The sequence below is a fragment of the Lepisma saccharinum genome, chromosome 1, assembly GCF_977018435.1.
Source record: "Lepisma saccharinum chromosome 1, izLepSacc3.1, whole genome shotgun sequence".
NCBI classification, from domain to species: domain Eukaryota; kingdom Metazoa; phylum Arthropoda; class Insecta; order Zygentoma; family Lepismatidae; genus Lepisma; species Lepisma saccharinum.
This window is the reverse complement of record NC_139229.1, coordinates 50807677-50830599: the sequence shown is the minus strand read 5'-3', so window position 1 is coordinate 50830599 and position 22923 is coordinate 50807677. Positions and strand designations below refer to the sequence as shown.

Sequence of the window (22923 nt, the reverse complement as noted above, 5' to 3'; positions counted from 1 at the left end):
TTTGCTATTATTACTTTTGTTCTTTTCATTGTTGATGATTTCAGTGTAAAATGGCTACATGCTCTACCTGAAATTTTCTCAGTAAATAAATATATCAAGTCAAACTTTAAAAGTCTCTCCTGAAAAAATGAAAAATTGGATATAGAGCATTTACATTCTCAGTGAACGATGTGTTGAAACAAAGAGTGTATATTATCATCAACCACAAGAAAATATACCTTTTAAATGCTGTTTACCATAAAATGTCTGCGATTAAACAAATTATGTGCAAAGATTTTAAAAATTAGGAAATTGTTTCGTATGTTAAAATTGCAACTATCTATGACACCCAATGGGCATTATGAATTTCCACACAGTGAATCCATTAATAGCAGCTGACCAACTTAACTGAACTATATATTCAATTTTTTTCAATAATTTCTCAACAAAAAAAACAAACAAGCAATGTACTTGATGATATGATAAAATTACAACTTTATTTTATACATCTACAAGTAATACATTTACGTGTGCATACCAAAATATACAAAAAATTGTATGTCATCATCTATTAAAGAGGAAACTTTCAACACAACTAATTACATAACAATTGACTTATGACGGCATTTTATTTGAAATCTTTGAATATCAGATCCATAATATCTGCATGTACTTGTACGAGAAATATGATTTGACCCATTATAGGTTAATCATAAAATCTATTGCTAGAACATAATTTTTTTAACAGATCATCTTCATAAAGATACAATCATATATGAATTTCTCATTAGTTTTTGTACTCAAATTTTCATTTTACTATTCATCATAATATCTGAATGCACTACTTCTACAGACGTGTCATGGAACATTATATTTCGTAAAAGAACTGAATACAAGATAAAAATATATCGGAAGTCATGATGTATATACTTAAGAGAACAATTGTTTAAAATATCACTAACACTTCTATTTTGACAGACTTAAGCACCTTGTACACAATCAAATAAATCATGAACAAGTCCTTGAATTGAACGTCAGAGATGTCATTTTTCTCATTGGATCCAAGGTTTGGTGAAAGAATTTCTATTTAGGAATGGTTCTAATTAACACGATCCAAGTCTGACTGTCGACTAATCAGAGCACATGCTATTGAAATCAATTATCGAAAAGCGACCTCTAGGTCACGAATGCAGATGTAATGTCGGCCGGGTGAGATGCAAACAATGTATCGCTTCACATCTTTAAAGCACAATAACTATTCAACCGAGAGGAATAAGGTTTCATAATAAATGGTTTTAGGTACAAAAGAATGATGCTGATTAAATACATACTTTAAAGTGTTTACTCTACATGTATGGAAGAATATTTTCGTTTCTTCAATTGTAAACACCATGTACTCACTACAGATGGTGTACCTCGATATGCCTTTCGTGCTGTATGTATTACACATTGTAATCGCAAAAGCTAACCAAAATGTTCCATGAAATGTTTTCGTGGAAATGTAAAGTGCTATCTACTATAAGATGTTTTGAAGCATTTACTTAGCATTTATGCTAGTAAAAATGTTAAAGGAAATGCTTCCGTCTAAAGCGGACTTGAGAAAATACATCAACATCACAATTATTTCGAGTTTCTAATATCTCCTACTTCTTCCTTTGGAAATAAAATTATATTTGTTACGGCTAATAGCTAGTCTATTTATTTATTTTCATGCCGTACACACTGCCACGTTTCGGTCAAATGTGAACTTGTCCAATTTTTCTTTGATCGTGTACATGAGCATTTTCAGACCATTCAAGACTTCCAATGGGAACACTGTTCAATGACTTTCAATTGCGTTCAATTCAACGACTTGTTCATTATTAATTTGATCATGTACAGGGTGCTTCATGTATGAGTGGCACTCAAACAATTAATCAAACACAAAATTTGCTAAAATCAGTAAATGTGATATTTTAGAAGAGGGTAGGTAGATCATATTTACAAACTATCAACTCCTCTATAACTACTCTAGAGAGAAAGTTACTGATGGCATGGCATTAAATGGCACTTGGATGGAATTATTGGTTCAAAAACTAATGGCAACGCATTGAAAAGCAAGAGAGATAAAACAGAAGTCAAATTTGGTCATTATAACTGGCCTGTTAGCCATAACTTGAGCAATCGCGATTTCAACCAATCAGTGGAAAACCTTATCACAGCTGGTTCATATTCACCTTTCCCTATCACACTTTTTCTACTAAGTTCCACATTGTCACTATAACACTGTTTGTATTGATGAACAGATGCAATACCCTGTGTCACTCGTTGTGTCACAATATCTTTCCTATTTCCATACCTGTGAGGTCGATAAATATAGAATGTCTTACTATGGCTCAAATCTTTACTATACATTGTTTTCTGTAATGGAAGCAATTTTATTGGCTGGTTGTGGATATTTTGGTCATTCGGAAATTCAATGCAAAATACCAAGTTTGTGAAAGAAAATCTTGCAGTCGTCTTACGGCGGTCGAAATCATTTATCAGACCAAATATTGTATGGTGGTATTTTGGAACAATATAATCATCAAGAGATAACACTAACACATTTTCTACTTTACCTTTAGCACGAAGTATGCAATCTTCTTCTATAACTGCAGCAATAACATCATTCATATCCATACCAAAAGGAAAGTTCCATGGAAGAACTGATGCAAAAAAACCGAAGATTTTAGATTTTTTTAATGTTAAGTGCACTTTTTGAGGAACACCGGTGTCATAGAATATGAAAAACTTAACACCAATAAGCTGATAATACGACAAAAATTCAAACACCCGAGACTTGGGTACTCCTGGAGACTTATTCGGTAGTACGCACACGACAGTCGCATTGGACGTAACACCTTTACTGTGTACTGGGAAAACTGGCACAAACACTTCAGAAGGCACAAAGCTATCAGTCTTGTAAAAAGTTGTGCCGTATGGAATCCCAGACACTCCTTCCGGTTTACAAAACAGATAATAAGCAACAAAATTTCCATTCCCTGATTGTGATATCTGCAATCCTCTTCTCATCGTTTCGTTGGCTTCCCTACCCTTCAACACAGAATATGAAAATGTTCCAGACACAGGATTTTCACTATCTTCGTACCACAGATGGCACCCAAATTTCATGTCAGTATTTCCTCGAACTATAGCAAATGATGTGACATAATTATTGGTTTGTTCTTTGTTGTCCCAGAATGATGAATATATATAGAAATTATCTGCAATCCTCTGCCATGATGGCAAAGGTGTGGTAAATTCTATACTATCAGAGTCGTTAAGGGTTACATTAGGAAGGCATTCAGAACCCAAAGTTGCTTGCCCCGGTTTACCAAAAAAATTGAGAACCTCCAAGACATAACGAAGTCTATTGTATTCATGTCTGTAAAACAAAAATGAGAAAAGACTCACCACACTAACTATCACAAGAATTAACTGATAATATTTCCTCATCTTTGAAAACTCTGCTTTGGCCACTGACAAGGCATCAACTTCAAAATTCATATGTCACTGTTGAATATTTGTAAGAAATCCTTTCTTGAATCCACAGTCTGCATACTCTTGATATTTTTGGGAGAATCTGAAAATACAATACATACAGTTTAAAATTGAAACATACAGTGGCATTAAATTGCATACTTCATTATAAAAACTAGACAGTCCACGATAAACTTTCTGCTAGCACTTATTAATATACTCACTAATAGTGATGGGTCGTTCCTTTTGAACAACTCACTCTTGGAAACCGTGGACGCCTTGCTCCTTCGGAGTGAACGACAAGTTCCTCTGTGGTCGCTCCTTGTTCCAGTAGTGAGCTTTGCATATGTTTTGCCAACTGCTCCAGCAGTTCCTGACCCCAGTCGATGACTGCTAAGTACCTGCGACAGAAAGAGCTACTGCATTTTGTTTCTGCCTGCTGTATTGTTGCGGTGGTTTTCCACAAAGCAATGCACACTCTATAGCAACAATACAGTTGCTGTTACATGTTTTCGCAAGATGAGAATTGTAAAAGGAACTTTGTAGGTTGAAACATACAGGGTTTGTTTTCTGTGCTCTTCCTTACTGAAATGTTATCACTCAGCACAAGGACAGAACAGTAGTTTGTGAAATACAATGCTATTCTTTGCAGTCCAAGGATTAGCATTATGTCCTCCATTCTTTTATGGGTCTGTGTTTGACCATTTATCCAGTTAATTGCATGGACATCCGGAAGTGGAGGGCCAAAGGTGGGGGGGGGGGGGGGGGCGACGACACCCTGGAAAGTGATTTTCAAAATCAAATTATATATTTAACACACATTATTTCATTTCAGTCGCAGTAATTTGTTCATTATTAGAAGGGCGTAAAAGGAATGTGACAATTTCAAACTGAAGGATTGTCCCATTATTATGTTGAAAATGTGCCTCATTTGCCTCCTGGAAAAAATACTGCATACGTCCATGTATAATTGTCACAGTTAATGGTACAAAAACTTATATCATGCAACGTAACTTATCAATACAACCAGGATTTTATTTTGGAGGAGCTCATCCCTTATCAGGAGCTGCCACCTAAAAGGTTAAAAAAAAAGTTTGTGTAAGGGGAGGGGGGTAGAAGCCCTGAAGATGAATTTCTCAGTATATTACAACTTATTATGCAAGATGTTTAATCCTGCTCAGGAAGTCAAATTAATTACCACTAAAGTGTAAATCACCAACCCTGAGACCTTCTGTAAACAAATGGTCTCACCGTTTCAATGTATCACTCCGAATCAGCTGATTCATGACCACAATCATCTGCTGTTACACTCATAGTTTGCCGCACCTATTCATTTTATATAAGAGCCTCTGAATGTGAGAACCCACTCTCAAAACATCAGACGAATATGCAGCCGCACATGTTACTCTCCCGGTCATTCTCTCTTTCATAACCCTTAAAACTGCAGACACTGACACACCACTGCACTGGAATACGAACTTAACCACTTCATTTACTGGTTTCTCAGGATACCACTGACAGAACGTTTCATAAATATTGATCTGTTTCTCACCCCTTTTCAATGGCTGTCCTTCCTGGTGATTTGAAAACAAGCTCGGAGAACACGGAGACTTTCCCGTACACATATAACTCGGCATGTTATTTTTCTAAGGATAAGTCAGGCAATATTACTAAGTTGCACTACTTCCTTGCTGTTCACATGATTATTTTTAGAAAATAACCAATGTTATAAAATATCATTATGTACACAAATCTCTAAGCTCATTGAAAGTTACAATGCATATTACTACAAAATGTTCACACTTATCTTGCCTTGCCATGTCACCAAGTTATTTACGAAGTGCACTATATTTGGCGGAACAAAAATCGTTATTAGGATGCTTGTCAAAGTTTCCAACCGCAATAAATTTACGAACTTTTTGTCTTGTTTTGATCATCATCATGAATATATTTATTGAACTTACAGCAATGTATATGGCTGTTTATGCCCATTATATATTTTATTTACATAAGATACAATTTACATAAAATCTACAAACAAATTTCAAATACACTCCTATCTATATTATCCTTAGAAATATACATTACCACGTTATATCATTTTGTCTAAAAAAATTTCTTCTTCTTCTTCTTCTTCTTCTTTTTTTTTTGTCCCTGTCAGCATTATCTTGTCGACTTTGGACATCGTTATTGTTTTTGTTTTTTTTATTTCTTTTAATGTTTTCTTCTAAAGTTGGCAGTTAGTCTCACGAAATAATCGGAATCACAAATATATAACAATTATTATAAATAATTCACTTTTTTTTGTCCATTTTGCTGTTTCTTAAAAATCACTTTATATTTCAAGTCTACATTTTCGAGAATATGCATACAGCATCCATATTAATGAAGGGGATAAATCTGTTAAAATGGATGATAGTGATATTGGAAATGGAATTTTTAAACGTTGAAAACCTTTGTAGAGTATGATTTGTTGATCTGAATAGATTGGGCATTCTAGAATTAAATGTTGAGCATCAGGATTATTATTGCCACATTTACAATTTTCTTGAGTTTTAATTTTTATTTTTGCTAAATGTGCTGGTGTACGTACGTGTCCTGTTCTTAATCTATTAATAAAAACTATCACTTGCCGTGGGAGTGTGTATGAATTGAACCAAGGGACTTTAGATTTAAATTCTAAAAAAATGTAAGTAAAATATATTCAATTCACATGCAAGAAAGAAGCCAAATTTATGGGAAATGATTACTGGTGCAAAGAGTTAACCATAAAGGTGAAGCAATAAGTAAAAAAAGAAAGAGCATTGGGTTTAAAGTGAGACGTCATTTGCGGCAGCGTATCCCATACTACAAATTGGCCATTATTTTACCTTACGTAATGAATCCTGTAACGACGCTGGATTTTCGTGTGGATTATTTTACTTCTATGAGTTTGCAATGCTTTCTGCATGCAGGTGGTTTTGTTTACAGAAGGTCTCAGGGTTTGTGATTTGAACTTTACACACTATTTAAATTATACATTTGTAACAGCAGTAGCTCATGCTGACTACCATGTGAGAGACCCGTAATTTTTTTCACCTGTTCAAGTGGCTCCGGCACCCACCTAGCTTCATATAAAGTGGGTAAGTGGTGGAAACTCTGGGGATAAAGGCAGCCAGGGGCATGGTGTTGATCACATCACCCCCACCTTTGGTTGTGATCAAGAAAGTGTGGGCCTTAACCCCACACCCCCTACATGCCTTTATGGCATGGTGCAAAGCACAGGGGAGCTCTTTACTTTATTTGTAGGATTTCAGGGGGGGGGGGTCAGCCTCCTGAGCCCTTCCCCTGCTTCCATGCCTGAATCAACTAAGAAAAGATGCAGAGTCTGACAAACTTTAGTAACACCAAAAAAAAATTAAAAGTTGAAATACATTAAGATCTCCTTTCCCCCCAAGTCTTCAATGATTTTACACCCTGCCCAGTACATTGTTTCCTTATTGCTGTGTATGTTCTCTTCTTTGATTTTCTTGTGCGAAGTGGAGTAGTAGGCAGAGTTCCCTCCACCTAATCCTTTTCACTCTTAACTCAAGCAGCAGTCCTCCCCCAACCCCTTCACCTCAACTGCACAAAACCAATGGCAAGTGGTGTCGGTTGTTCCTTTGAACGACTCCTTCAGTGAACTGCCTCAAAAAAAGGAACTGCCATATCCCATCTCTAGTTAGTTGTTACTTTTAACGACTCCTTTCGGTGAGCGAGCTCTGGTCAACTGCCTTACAAAAGGGAACTGCTATAACCCATCCCTAAGCATGGAAATACTAAGGGTATCAAACCTGTGCTTAACCTACGCATGCAAGCACTTTGGAAGGGAGAACATTTCTTAGGCTCAAAGAAATTTGTACATATGCAAAAGAAAATACTACGGAAAATATACAGCATCGTAACCAACCTTGCTTAATCTGGTACATAACATTTTAAGAGAAACATTAAAAACCATAACACATACAACCTGAAACAGCCAAAACCACGGTTGGCAAATTTGCCTATTTTTGTTTTTAAAAAACAACTCAGATGGAGTTTTCATTTTTTCTTCAGATACCCCCCCCCCAAATATGGTAAAACTGTCCTTGATAAAATATATTTAAAAAATTAAATACATATTTTTCCTGATAGTAATGTATCTGAACATTCAATTTCTATTGTTCTAGTTGACTGAACCAACAAAAATATATTGTTACTACCTGTACCTTAATAGAAAGTTTACATATTTCCGTAAATACCTAGTCATATCATAAATTCTGTTACAAAGTTTAGACAGGTATGGCAACACTGGTTGGCAAGGTAACCCTGCAATGTTGAATCAAACAACAACCAGTATCATTGTGTGTTCGGCTCTGGTAGCGGAAATGTGAATTTCAGTGTGAGTCAAATGGAGTGGGGTGTATATGAGAACCGTGTGGCAGTAATCGCACTGCACAAAGTTGGCAAATCACCATCGGAAATTTTCAACACCCTGAAAAAGCTGAATATCAGCAGGATGTTCATGCATCGGGACCATCAACAGATACTGTGACACAGGGACAACTGAGGACCTCCCAGGAAAGGTAGACCTCGAAGAGTAAGGAGCCAGAAGCTCGTGACAGCAGTGGCGGCACGGATGCGACGAAATCCTGTCAGGAAACAAGCAGTGATGGCTCAAGAGCTGAACATTTTGAAAATGTCGATGTCACGTGTGATCCGAAGTGACCTATCGGCGAAGTACTGGTCACTTCCTCACTCCACAGCTTAAGGTCCAGAGGGAGCAGAAAACAAAAAGACTCCTCCAGTGTTACGCAAATGGTGGCCATAGGAGGATCCGTTTCACGGAACAAAAAATCTTCACGATTGACGAGTCTTACAATCGTCAAAACGACTGTGTTTATGCCTCAACATCCCCGGAAGCTCGTGAAAACAGGCCACGGTTCCTCACAGGCCATCATCCCGCATCAGTGATGGTTTGGTGGGGGGTTTCGTACGATGGTACAACTGACCTCCACTTCTGTGAACATGGTGTGAAACATTTGGAAAAGTGTACCAAGCGACAGTGTTGGAGCCACAATGAGCCGTGGAGCTTCCAGCAGGACTCAGCACCCGCCCACAAGGCAAAGACCACACACGAGTGGCTTCAGAGGAATGTGCCTGATTTCATTGCTCCAGATGATTAGCAGCAGCCCCGACCTGAGCCCATTGGACTATAGGTTGTGGTCCGTTTTGGAGGGCATGGTCTGTAGGAAGAGGCATCCAAACCTTGCGAGTCTCAAGTGTTCTCTTGTGAAGGCAGTGGCGGACTTTCCCCTCGAGACCGTGCGTGCTGTGATTGATGACTGGCCTCAGACTTTGGGCCTGTGTGAAGGCCAGAGGTGGCTATTTTGAACAGTAATTGGTGGTCTGCGTTGGCAAGACCTGTACCTTTGCAACATCCAAATATTAATACATTAGCTTGCTCACTGTGCCTGTAGTTCATTATTAACTATGTAACAGAATTTATGCTATAACTAGGTATAGTTAAAAAATTGATAATGAAGGTCTCACACCATTCAAACTATTAAACTAAATTAGGTCTCACACCATTCAAACAATTAAACTACATTAGGTCTCACACCATTTAAACGATTAAACTAAATTAACTTAAAATATTCTGTTTTAAAATATTTCACCAACAGTACAACTCTAAGCTTCCTGGATGGTGAAAAGGGTGATGCTGAAGCTTTGTGATCAGTTTCAAGAGGTGAATTCCCTGAGGAGGCACATTTTCCAACATTAAACTGTGTGCACAGTGCCAATCAGCATATCTGACCACTGAGTAGATTTTATTTGTACAACGGTAGGTAGGAAGATGATATATTGCAATTTAAAATATGGTTACAATTTCTGACCCATAAAACAAGATCATGGACATAGTTATTTGCTTACTTTATGAAACTTTCCTACATCTCTAATCACACCCATGAAATTTACATTGATTAGGCGAAGTGCATGATGGAATGGGATCTGTTGCCCAGGATTCAAACCCAGGATCTTTGGCATCATCATGGCATGCTAAGTTAACAACCACATGTAACTTTATCTTTTCACTTAGACTTTTGATGTTATCAATCAGGTTTGCTAGCCTCTTCCAATAATACTCAAATTTGCTGCAGCTACAAATGCATTTTTTGATTAATTTGTTAGGAACCTATGCAAAGATGCAGACCTATACAGAAGGCTGATCGGACTATATCCGACTGATTTGGCAATGCTGCTGCCACATGTGTAGTTGCGCCAGAAACTTGAAACCGGCCATGAAACCAGCGTTGTGTCTGAGCTTGCAGTTGCCAGAGCATCGTGTTCATGCAAGTGAAATGCTGCCGAAAATTAACCGTTATTGGGAAGGGTACCTTTCATGGCTCCTTTCACACACATTTTTCGTACAACCAAATAATGAAACAGTGTCTGGAAAATGGTTTCACTATCGGAGTGACCACAGCTAAAGATATTGTGGGCAGGCAAACACAAATCGTGCTCATGTAGAAACATTTGCCAACAAAAGGGGCCCATTCGAGGTTGCCAATGAAAGTGTCCCCTGAGGTGCTTCGTGGAATTGGGGGAATTGCAGTTCAGGAGAATCCATCACCCCAATATGACATGGCCCAGAGGTTCAATGAGGTGCAGTCCACTGTCAGCGATGTCATTCGTCATCGTCTTGGCCTGCGATGTGTATGCAAGAGCCGGGTTTGCAACCTCCTCCCACGCCACATTGCAGAGCGAAAGACCAACTGCCTCAAACTGTACAAAAGACACTTGGCAGGTCAAAATGGAAGACAGTTGTCACATTGGATGAGGCCTACATGTATCTTACGAGTAATGGTAACATTAGGGCAAATACATACCATGACACCTCTGGCAAGGGACGTATTGAGTTTTACCGCCAGTGCTGAAAAAGTTTCCCGCAGGGAATCATGATTGTCACTGGATACGGTTACGAGGAGAAGTTAAAGATACGTAAGGTGGAGAAAAACATAAAGATGAATGCTGCTTACTTCCAGGAATCCATTATGGCCCCAATCTATCGGACAGACATCCCTCGTTTGTACGGATCCACGTGGACAAAGTGTCCAGCTACACCGCTAGATCATCCCTCAGGTTTTATCAGGACATGGAGCAGGAAACAGTGTGTTCTTTCCATTCATGACATTCTTGTCAAAAGCCCTGATGCCAGTACAATGGATTTCTGCACATTTGGACTGTTAAAACAATGTCTACAACATCGCCGTCCCCGCATGCTTACAGGTCTACGGAAAACCTGTAAGGAGGAATGGGATGGAATTCCTGTCTGTGCTCCAACGTAGTTCATTGCAGTGGAAATTGCGATGTCGGGCGATAGTCCATAATGCTGGTGGTCCCATAGAACACAACCGGTGGTGGCGGCATGGTTTTTCATAGTGTAAGTACACTGTACATATCGGTTGGATATAACCCGATCAACCTCTGTATCTCTTATAATTCCAAAAATACAGGGGTGAAAAATTGTGCAATTTCAACCAATTTTTCCACCATTTTGTTAATTTTAAATAGCAATATTTTGACAATATGGAAAGTTCTTGAAGAGCTATATATTACATGCCTATGTGAGAAAGATTTGTGAACGCGATGTCAGGAGTAGTTGTGTAGCCATTGTTCAAATAACTGGTCTTATAATTTCTTTCACATACACTATATGTGTATATATATAATATATACTGTACACAATTTGAAAATGGGATGCCAATAAGATTCGGAGTTATGTTGATTGATTTCTTTATTTTAATTCACTTCTGGCACCACTTTTGGCTCATTTGCGAAGATGGGGATGAGTGACGATATGATGAAATTGATGAACAAACACTCACAAACATCCTTGCCTAGGCTGGGATTCGACCCGGGACCCCTGGTGTCGTACAGCGATGTGCTAACCACTCTGCCATGGGGCCTGGAGTTATGTTACATTTAGGTTGGATTAGGGTACATTAGGTAATGCATGATAACCTAGTTTGATAGATAAATTCCTAAAATTTAAAAGTAAAAGTATAAGGAAAATTTCAGACTGAAGCGACATACAGCACATGTTGATTGGGAAACAAACAATCAACAGTAACATTATACACAGTAACGGCATGACAGGCTGCACAAACATGCGTTCGATTGGTAAAATCCTCAAGCAACAAATGTTACTTGTCGCTTTGGTGTGAAATCTTCCGGTAAGAATTTACAATATAGAGATATTGTATAATTAGTTTACTAGTTGTTATACTCACTAAATATGCAGTCGTACTTACGTATATGCACATAATATTTGGGGGTAATGTGTTTAAATTGCACATTAGTTGTAGAACTTGTAAAATAACGTTGTTAATTATCACGATGATTCCCCATAAAGAAACATAGGAACCATGTTTGATGATGTGAAGAAATGACGATCAACGTCCGTTCCGCTGTTTAGAGCATTGCGTCGCTGTTCAGAGCGATTCTCTTTGGTTCACAGCATTGGTCGTGAAAGGTCGTGGGAGAATGGGGGAGAGGAATGAAAAGATTGTTAATGTGCTACAATTATATAAGAGAAGTGTAGAAGATGATACGCACCCACTTATTGTATCATTTTGAGTGTTTAATATGTTATTTGTCTACGATGACGTAATTTGTTTTGTTCAATTGGGTAGTCTGTTATGGTTATGGACTAACCTTAAAACATTTGATTGTGGGATTGTGAGGTGAGAGATATTATGAATGTGGCTGGATAATGGAAGTGATTTTGGAAATGTGAATGTGTTAATTTGTGTAGTCAAGAACAATTATGATCTTAATACAATTTTGTTTCTAATAAGGAGTTTAATTGCGAATGCAAGTGTAATATATTAACATTAACTGACATCTAAATATATTTTTTGTCTGCGAGAGTTAGTAAGGTTTACGTAAGCATATCCTTATCTGATTTCCCACAACATGAGGGCTTCAAAGTAGGCTGATAAGTTTCATACTCGCCGTCGAGGAATAAAAGTAAGTAGAACAATTGAGAATAAACCAGGGAACGTAACAAAGAGGATGGTCGTGGTTTGATTTACAAATTGATGGAATTTGGTGTTACGCTGAAGGAGGGTAGTTACATGTGTCCACGCGGGCACGCTTTGAAATTGTACAGAAACCATGCGTGTATTGATAAGAGCATGTGGAATGCGGATTTTAATTACAGGTAAGTTTGAAAACAGTGATTCAGTTCATTTGATTAAAAATGTCTCTTCACCAGTTACATGCTACAAAAGTGTAGTACCATGGACGTATAGGTCACTCACCATTAGTGAATAGCCCCATGCACCATTCACAGGAAGGTTAGGTTAGTTGCAGTTGGGTTAGGCAAACATAGCTAAAATTTGTGGTTGTAGTACATCAGGAATATGTATATTTCATTGTGAAACGATATATCTTGCGATAAATAATAAGCAATTCTACATTGTTGCTTGAGATCATGGAACCCCTTATTTTCCAATTTCTAGACGTGACCCAAATTTTAAGTTCAGATTCGTGGTTGTGAGGCCTCAATTAGTGAGCAGTGCTCGAAAAATTTTCTTCAAAGCTAGGCGCCAGCTCTGAAAATCAGGCGCCAGGAAACCACCTACTAGCAATTGTGCATACTACAGTATGTTTCAGAAGTCACGCAATCCAAACTTTGAAAATGTATATCATGAAAATCGTAAGAGATATTTACACCGGGTTTTCTGCACTAAACTAATCCTGTAGGCTATCACTGCGTTCATAAATTTATGTTAGCATTTATCTAAATAAAAGCAAATACATTATTTAAAAAAAAAAAACATTGTTAATTTGCTGAAAACATCTGAGAACTGATTTTCAACAATAAATACGAATACCAATTTGTGTGATCATTTGTTGGTGTTTGACTGATTGTAAAACAGTTGCTTTGTGAGGTACAGCAGAAGCAGGGTATTTTTATTGGAAAACCTCTTGCACATGAGTGTAAGAATGAGTAGTAAAATACTCTTCAGCAATGCACACACACTGCTCCAATGAATACGCCATTCTGTGAAGAGAATTCAATGTAACCAGGGGGAGCCTAGGATGCGCGGCACAAAATCTTGATTTACGAATTTTCAAGAAAATGTACAGCCAATACATAGACACATGTTGCATGCGACTGTTGGAAATATATCGACCTGCTAGTGTTGCCATATACGGAGATATGTCCCAAAAACGGCACTTTCACTCAACCAATAAAATCGCCAGTCAAAAATTCATCAAATGTTGCACATGACCAATATTGGTCCCAAATGACAAACTGACATGACATCAGTCATCAAATTTCTAATTACATATTTTTCTTACTCAGAAGTTGATTTCTAGAAAAAAATGAATGCTGCTTTCCGTCAGTTAATAATTTATATAATTTTCTGTGCGGAGTGAACTGATAATTTTAAGCATTGAAAATATCTCAATGGATCAGGCTGTATAATGCAGAAAACCCGGTGTAAATATCTCTTACAGTTTTCATGATACACATTTCCAAATGGGTTTTGCGACTTTTGAAACACACTGTACAAGATGCTGAGTATCACGGTATTCAAAACATCGCTAAATTATTTGAGAAAGCAGAAAATGGGGTATTGGGGGATGAAGGAAAAGAAATTGTTACGGACTCTATGGAATGTTCACAACATTGATTAAAAAGAAAAAAATTGCTAACTTACACTGTACTGCAATTTGAACTTCAAATCATCAAAATTTCGTACATATTACAGCAAAAGATCACAGTCGCCAGGCTGCAATTTTTAGTTGCCATGGCGACCTGGCAACTGGAATTTTTCGAGCCCTGTTAGTGAGTATGCGAAATATTAACAAAATTGGAGAATATCTCTATATTGTAAATTCACTCCAATCTTCCTTATAGAAATAACAATTAAATGTAAACACAATATTGTTGAAACAAATGTATGTGAAGTTGATATTAAGATTCCCATTGCCACTTAGCAGCATTCAGATTAATAATAGTAATAATAAATAAAATTGTAATACCTTTGAGTAACTGAAGGTTCAATCCCTCTCATAATACACTAAAACCTCGTTAATCTGGGCAGGTAAAAGGCAAAAAAAAAAGTGTGATACAGAGCCAGGTCCATCAGGCACATCATCATAACATGGGTATTGTTTATGTACGTACTGCATTGCATGCACAGTTTTGCTTTACATTTTACTGTACTGTATAGTGTATTTAGGCCTATGCCCTTTAAATACACCATAATAAATGTGTTTTGTTCTTTTAGGTTATTTCAGTTAATCCGGACTTTCGTTAAACCAGTCAACTTATCCCCCTTTAGTCTGGATTAACGAGGTTTTACTGTATACTTGTGGCCACTGTGCAAATCAGGACTCATGTTTTTTTTGGGGGGGGGATGCCCACTCAGAGGCAGTTTTGTGATTTCATTTTGAGAGGTAGTTTTTATTTGGGAGGGGGTGAGGGTTATGGAAATATGTATATGTTACCAGTCAGTAAACTGAACTATTGCCTTGTGATTTTAAACAATGACGGTATCAACAAACAGCTATGATAAGTGCTTGAATTGGTATGGCGAATACGTGGAAAAGTAGAATATGGTATGTAGTTTCTGTAGCATAATTTTTTTGCACACATCATTTGTCCTTTGTTTTAAACTTAAATGTTTCTTTTTTTCTGGATGACCTTCGTACATTCTAAGAAAACTCAAACTAGTACACAAAAAAATTATCAAACTAGTAACACCGAAAACTTGATCAAATTTCGGTTGCCAAGTTCAAACTTAACGTCCATCTAACCTGTCTACAAGTTAGTTATAAACACTTATTCAGTTCCCTTTTCGGTAAATATGCAATATTGCCCGAACGGATTTCTTCAAATTTACAGGAGAAACTACTTACTGAAATCAGTTTCTGTAGCATTGTCGAAGTTCTTCGAGGTATTTTCTTTTGCGGAAACTGAAAACTTCACCATAGAATGCTGTAGAACAAGAAATAATCACTTTTTATATAAGGAACTTGCATTTTCTGTAAAGCGACATTATGCAGTTGTTTCCATCATGTACCTGCAGATGGTGCGAACATCGAAAGTCACGCGGACTCACCAGTGTTTCCAAACGTGCCTTTTTTACGAGATTTTTTTTTTTTTTAACTATGCTTACCTAACCTAACCTTGCCGGAAATGGTCTGTGGGGCTATCGTGCATGTTTTTTTGGAGCTATCCCTCAATGGTTTGTAATGACATAATGAACACGAAAGTAGGAATTTTCGGTTAAGAAGGTTGAAACACTGCATACCCACTAGAAATCGACAAAACACAAGCACGATGATCCAAGACGAGTGCACGCCATATATTGTCTGTTACCCAAGCGGAACAAAGAAGACAAATAATGACTCGTAATATGAAAAATTGACACTATTTTATGGGAAAAGGCATAACTTCAACTTAAAGAATCTTCCGCAATGCAGAATAGGTAAGTATCAATGCAAAAATTAACGAAATAAACGAGTGAGAGGTGTTCAGGCGATATCGCATAATTACCCCATTTTCTTCGAGGATAAAATCATCCCTGGAAGGAATATAAATATTTATTCTTATATGGGGGAAATCCCAGCATCCCCCACCCCCTGTCGTTAATTCACACACTGCCTGTTCTACTATGTTCATATGTGTTCTAGGGAGCAAATTGACAATATAGAGAAAGTCTCCAATTTTGTTAATTTTCGGTATACTAACTAATTTTGGCCTCCTAATCACGAATCTGTTGTAAAAACCGGGGGTCACGTCTGGAAATTTGAAAAAAAGCTGATGGATTTAGTTTATATATATAAGTGTATATGTGTAGTTTTATGAACGAAAATGTAATATCTTGTGATTGTTTCCAACCACGCCTTTGTTTTACAAGAAAATGATTTATGATGTTCAATTGTATTACGAACCCAATTTTTTCGATGAATTTAGGGGTGAAATAAGTGCTAATGGAACCTAACCTAACCTCATGTGAATGGTTCATGGGGCTACCCGTGGATGTTTTTTGGGGCTAACGTCATTGGTTTGTGGGGCTACCCGTGGATGTTTTTGGGGCTAACGTCAATGGTTTGTGGGGCTACCCGGGGATGTTTTTTGGGGCTAACGAACAATATTTCATCTAAATGTACAATTTCCAGACGTGATCCCCGGTTTTTTACAACAGATTTGTGATTAGGAGGCGAAAATTAACAAAATTACAGACTTTCTCTATATAGTCAATTCTTAGCTGTTCTAGTTACAAACCTCAAGTACGTTCGGTACTCGTAGTCAAAAATTAACATTAAAGTTCATTGATAGGAGAAGTATTAATACTTGCTTGAACAATTGTCACATGAATTAATACAATTAATGATGACTGAGATACTTTTTTACATCACTAACTGTAACTCGGTTAATTTCAAAATTAACTTTCTAAATACTGACCGAAATGAAGAATATGTATTTGAAAATAAATAAGATACGATGGGTTAGCATCAAGTCATATTGGGATTGTATTTACGTTCTAATACTTTTAAATAATTTCTAAAAAACTTACTTCACGAAAAGATCAAACAAGTGTCGACTTGGGAATTTTCTAGTAAAAAGTGTCCATCATGTCATGTTCAACACGAGCTTCAAGAAAATCAATTTAAGATCAAACAGTTCGCTTTCGTATAAAAACTTAGAAAAAAAAATTACATGGTGCAATGCACAACTCAATGTCGCACTGCAGAAAAATGCAGAACCGCATAATTATCTATTTACCTTTTGATTACATTTCATCGTAATCATATATACTTCAACATCACGTTATTACTAAGATTTCAGTTGTTACAAACATATGAAACTTTCTTGTTTAACGGCATGTTTACATAAGACAAAATTGGTAAACCAACACAGCCGTCTCAGTTTCACAGATTATTAGGGGGTCTCCCTTATCGCACAACGCGAGGACTCCGCCCAGAGTTGCCAACCTAAGAAAAGGTGTTCTGTTTAATCTGTGAAGTGCGAAGGGGTGCTTCCGCACCCGGGGGGCTCAGGGGGCTCGAGCCCCCTCCGAAATTTTTCGATTTACACTAGATAGAATGATGTTTTTGGCTTGTGTGTGTGAAATAAAATATTGTGATTATAATTTAAGGAGAAATATAATTATCGAGGAAAGGCGGAGAATGTTCTAGAACCCTGAAGGATAACCCCGTTATTGATAATATTGTATATAAACTTTTCTTGCTCTTTCGGTGTTGTCGCAACGAACTTGAGCATTATTTAAAGATTTGTCAGCATTTGGAAGTTGCACAACAAAGCACTGTTGAAGGTAGCGCCATGAGTCGGGCGATTCGTTGCATTACTACAAAAAAAAGAATATAATATGGATATAAATACGCGGATTCAATTTCACAGTTGGTCTGTACAACAGAATAATTCAAAAAGACTTCACGAGTAAGTGTGACAGTCGATTAGTGATCAGTCAGTGTCCGTTGACAGTTTTATAAGATGTAGAGATTCGGGGAGGAGGAGGGGGAAGAGCACTAGTGACACATTTTCCTGGAAAGTGCTGAAGTTCGGGTCCAAAGCTGAAGACATTGCCGACAGTGTAGTGCTAGTTTCGGGTCATGAGGCGAAGAGATCGAAGGTCTCTAAAGTAAATATTTCAGCAGTAATGGGCATTGGAGCATCATTTAAAAAAAAAAAATAAGCTGCACAGATCGACTGAATATCAAAGTTTTAAATGACGATTTATTTGTGACCGGACCAAGTTTCGTGTATGCAGTGCGAGAGTTTCGTAGGTTAAAAAAGGACTTTTAAGTCAACTGTTTTGGAAAAACACTCAAACACTTACTACCACAAAGGGGCAGCCATGAATGCCGAAAATTTTATGAATGTCGAGAAGAGAAAGCAAGAAGATGTTGCATATGTGAAAATTTTAGCCGAAAAAGCAAGCTCGACCACGACTCCAAAACCAGAGTCTCTGGCATATACCGTGCCATTCTTTGTTCTACCAAGTGAGCTACCGAGTCACCCTTGGCTTCGCTTGATCTTTTGCTGTCGCTGTAGAGCAATGGCACGGTATGCCTGGTAGAGTCAGCATTTTCCGCTAAAATTTCTGCATGGCAGGCACATCTCTTGTGTATGCCCAACCGTAACATGTTGCCTGTTTAATTAACAAGCACAGAAAAAGGAGATAGAATAAACTAAGGGACATTCCCACCGGTTGACAAGATATTTTTCATCTGTGGTCAACACGAGTTGCCGTTTCAAGGTGACAATGAGATTGACCCACCAGGTTTCACACCGAAGCGACAAGCTATACGTGTCGCTTGAGGATTTCACAAATCGAACACAGGCTTGTGCACCCTGTCGTGCCGCCACGGTGTGAAAAGTTTCTGTTGATTGGGTCACTCATTGCAAACGACGTGTGTGTGCCTTCGGTCTGAATTCTTCCTAAATCTTGAAGATCCAAGTCACAAGGATGGAAAATTAGGATTTTTATTAAGGTTACGTTTCGAAGGCAGGTGACAACACCATAAAGGATCATATCCAAACCTGGGAGAACACATTGGAATGGATTGTCCATTGCATAACAGCTTCGTGAAACGGACATACATACACATACTGAGATCGTTTCGGCACAAACACAACGTTCGCACATTGCAACAGAGGAGTCGAGTGATAAAAAATGTCCCGATATCACGTTCTGAAAGAAGAAAAAAAGAAGAAGAAGAAAACAGCAGCTTAAACAGTGGCAGATTTAGGAGACAGTTGCTCTCCATTTTTGGTCCCGCACTATGGCTTTTTAATGCTAACCTTTGTCTACCAAGAGAAAGTAAACTTCTCTTGCCACCTCCCCCCCCCGCCGTTTTGGAACTAAAACGCCACCATCGACCTTAAACCTTGCGAGGTTCTATCTATACCCCTGTAAAAAGAATGATGTTTAGCCCCCCCCCGAAAAGAATTTCTGGATACGTGCCTGACCGGATCGGATGTTTACATTTTTGTGCTTCCTTGGTGCGGGCGGGAACTTTACTTCCGGTTTTCAATAGAGTAACATGGAGTTCAAAGGTAAAGGCAGTATCTTAAAGTGGGCCATCCATTTGCAAGAAAGCTTGCATGCTTTTCTCCCGCTCAAGGTCGCTGACCCTCGCGCCAGGCATGAGAACGGTTTATTGCTATCCCAACCAGAGTTGAATGTAGATGGGGGGTTGCGAGTGGGATCAAGTTCAAAGATCCCTTTAGTTTTCCATAAAATTCAGACATTCCAAACATTATTATGAATATTTTATAAATATTGTAATAACGATTTTCAGTTATTATTATTAATAATAATAATAATTTGTTCCCAAGCTTGTATTGAGGATATGTGCTAAGAATATACATTCTAAATGAAAATTATAAAAATAAGTAAATAACGACCCTAATATGCTTTATGCATATTTTTACATCAACAGGGGTGACATGTTTCTATAGGAGAGGTCCTTGTTTCTTCATTTCCCATTTCGATTCACATCTTTAGTCCTCCTCCGTAGCCGAGCGGGTTAAGGCGTTCACTCGTCTTGAGATCGTTCGCTGCGGGACGGCGTAGGTTCGAATTCGGCTCTGATCGGAATTTATTCGGCCTACGTATAGGGCAACCCACCATCGTGAGGAAATTGGGGAGCTCCGAGTGAGTGAGCGTAATCCGGTCGGGGATAACGGCTGGGGATACGTCGGGCTGACTCCTAAACTATTCCACTAGTGGTTGAAGATCTCCACGCTTAAAGGTGGCGAAGGAAAGCGTGGGAGGAAGACCGGCAGTCGGTAGGTGTGCCTAGGCCCTTCATGGGCTTTGCGCGACGGATTATTATTATTATTATTATTATTCACATCTTTATGTAATTACTAATTAGGTAGATCGCGGCAATGGAAATATATAATAATGATTGAGAAAATTAATTAGCATACTTTACTTATCTCAGAATCGAACCCAGTACCCTTGTTTTCAGCTGTGCGCGTTAATCCCTGTAGACTACGAGGTAGTTCTTACATACTGTTTATGTAAAAGCTATGTAAATATTAGTTAGAATGGACTTCTGCGGGAAAATCGCCCCTCCCAAGTACATTTCCTGGATGAGCGCAGCATGCACTTCATTCGATATTTGAACCCAGAATGTCAGATTGCAAAAATTGACGTATGGTGTCATAAAGCTCGTCATACTTTGCTACAGCACGCAAATATCCATACCTCACATGCGATTCGAACCCAGAACTAGTAACATCTATTTGTAATACCAGGTGTGCCGGTTAATAATTCTTAATTGATCCGAAAGAAAACAAGTGTATCTGGGGAGAACGGTAACAAATGCTTTATTCAAAGTATGCGCCATCGCCATTTTGCCCATCTGTCCGTCAAATTGTGGATGCCCTACAAGAAAAATTGTTCACATTTTGAGGTGATCCAGTCAGCAAGCCACTGTTCGAAGGTTCGACATCTTCGTAATAGTGGAAGTGTTGCTGGGAAAGTGAGTGAGACATCAATTAAAACAAGTGGTAGTCCGAAAGGGCTAAGTCTGGTGAGTATGGCGAGAATTCCCAGCCAAGAGCAGAACTGGTGTCTCTGACGCCTTTCGCTGTGTGTGATGACGTGTTGTCGTGCTGCAAAATCACTTTTCCGTGTCTTGTCGCCCAATCTGGATCTTTCCCATGGCATGAAGACGATCAGATATGGTTTTACTTCTCTGCCAGTTGTTGTTGCGTTTGCGTATCGTCTTCGTCCAACAATGCTTGCAATTCGGCTTCTTGGAATTTTTTCGGCTGGCCCGGGCGATCTTTGTCTTGCAAGTCGAAATCACCACTTTTGAATCGTCGAAGCCAACGCACACAAGCGTCTTGCATTGTCACCGTACGTTTCCACAAGGATACGATGGCTTTCACTCGCGTTTTTCTTTTGATTGAACAAGAAAACAGGACGTGCCGCACATGCTCCTTATTTTGTTTAAAGGTCAAACCCAATATCATGATCACTCTCACTCGGTTGCACATCCACGACGTTTTGACAAGTACTGACCTGGCAACACACTGACGTAACAGTTGAGACTGTGCACTAACCCTTGCTTCCAGCGCCATACAGCGACGAAATTAAGAATTATTAACCGGCATACCTGGTACAGTAGGTAACATTCTTATTCGTACACACGGATTTTCAAAGAAAATGCTTTAATATCTGAAAGGAAATGCACTCTTTTGAAATTGTTTCTTTACAATTCAATAACTAATATCATTATAAACATAAAATCTTACCCAAATTGTGTATAACCAATGACAATAATAAATTAAATGAAACTGAAAGAGAAACATGCCATTTTTTGTACAACTTTTATATTCGTACACTTAATAATATAAAAGAAAAAAGTATATTCAGAGCAAATTGACTGACAGTTATAATACTTTGATGCGTATCCTTTGGCTTTATTTACTGCTTGACACGTGTTCTTGATAGAATTAACCAGTTTCCGACATGTTTCAGAGCTTATTTTATTCCACTCGGCTTGCACAACAGTTTTCAACTCTTGTTTGGACTTGACGCCTGCTTTATGGACTCGCCTCTTCAAAATTACCCATAAATGCTCAATGGGTTTAAGTCTGGACTTTGAGCTGGTGTTTGTAGTAGTTTGGGCACATTCCATATTAGCCAATTCATGTTAACTCGCGTCTTATGCTTACTGTCATTGTCTTGTTGGAATCTGTGGATAGGCGGCATGTCCATTTTTTGGGACACACTGCTTTACATTGTTCTTCAATATGTCCAAATAGACATATGCATACATGATACCATCAATAAATTGGATGGTACCAACACCTTTGGACGACATACAGCCCCAAATCATTAATGACCCACCACCATGTTTAACTGTTGGAACTGTGTTAATGTGATCATTGTCTTTATTTGATTTTCTCTAGACCCTACTTATCCCATCTGACCCGTATAGACGGTGTTAATGGCGGAGCTACTGCGGAGCATGCGCACTCGTCTGGTCCCCCTCGAACATCCGGTTACGCTTACGGTGCTATGGGCGTTAATATGAAAGGGCAAAGTGGAGATTATTTTACAAGGAAATAGGGTGTCAGCTGTGTAGCATATGGTTGTACAGTTCGATCGGGAACAAATTTATTGAGTCCAGTATCACTTCAAAGGTTTCCGAAAGAACGTAGAGAGACGAAACCTATTGATACAAGCAGAACGAAGAAAGGATTGGTACCCGGAAAGGATTTGTACGACTTGCATTTTGTTGCAAACATGTTGTTCCTATATCTGCGTATTGTGTTGTGGTGAAAAACACGCCTGTTAGTGAGGTTTCAAACCGAAGCGACACGCGACAGCAGTGGTTCGTACCGAAGTGACAAGCGACACAGGCCCATTTAGT

General features: G+C 38.3%; 1 protein-coding gene across 3 annotated transcripts; it reads right to left on the bottom strand.

The window, feature by feature from the left end:
* Positions 1 to 450: 450 nt before the first annotated feature.
* Positions 451 to 17458, bottom strand: LOC145995051 (uncharacterized). Of its 3 annotated transcripts, none has more exons than XM_083131585.1 (2): positions 17291 to 17458; positions 451 to 3583 (listed from the first exon to the last, which is right to left on the bottom strand). In XM_083131585.1, exon 2 carries the CDS (start codon positions 3505 to 3507, stop codon positions 2110 to 2112), a length of 1398 nt encoding a protein of 465 aa, XP_082987711.1. In that variant the 5' UTR covers positions 3508 to 3583; positions 17291 to 17458; the 3' UTR covers positions 451 to 2109. The 3 variants fall into 3 exon arrangements, with proteins under 3 accessions (XP_082987711.1, XP_082987720.1, XP_082987717.1); XM_083131594.1 differs by lacking the exon at positions 17291 to 17458 and adding an exon at positions 17225 to 17242; XM_083131591.1 differs by lacking the exon at positions 17291 to 17458 and adding an exon at positions 3705 to 3849.
* Between the last annotated feature and the right edge of the window lie 5465 nt (positions 17459 to 22923).

Coding starts and splice junctions, on each gene's coding strand:
- LOC145995051 (XM_083131585.1), bottom strand. CDS start 3,507: ATGAATTTTGAAGTTGATGCCTTGTCAGTGGCCAAAGCAGAGTTTTCA.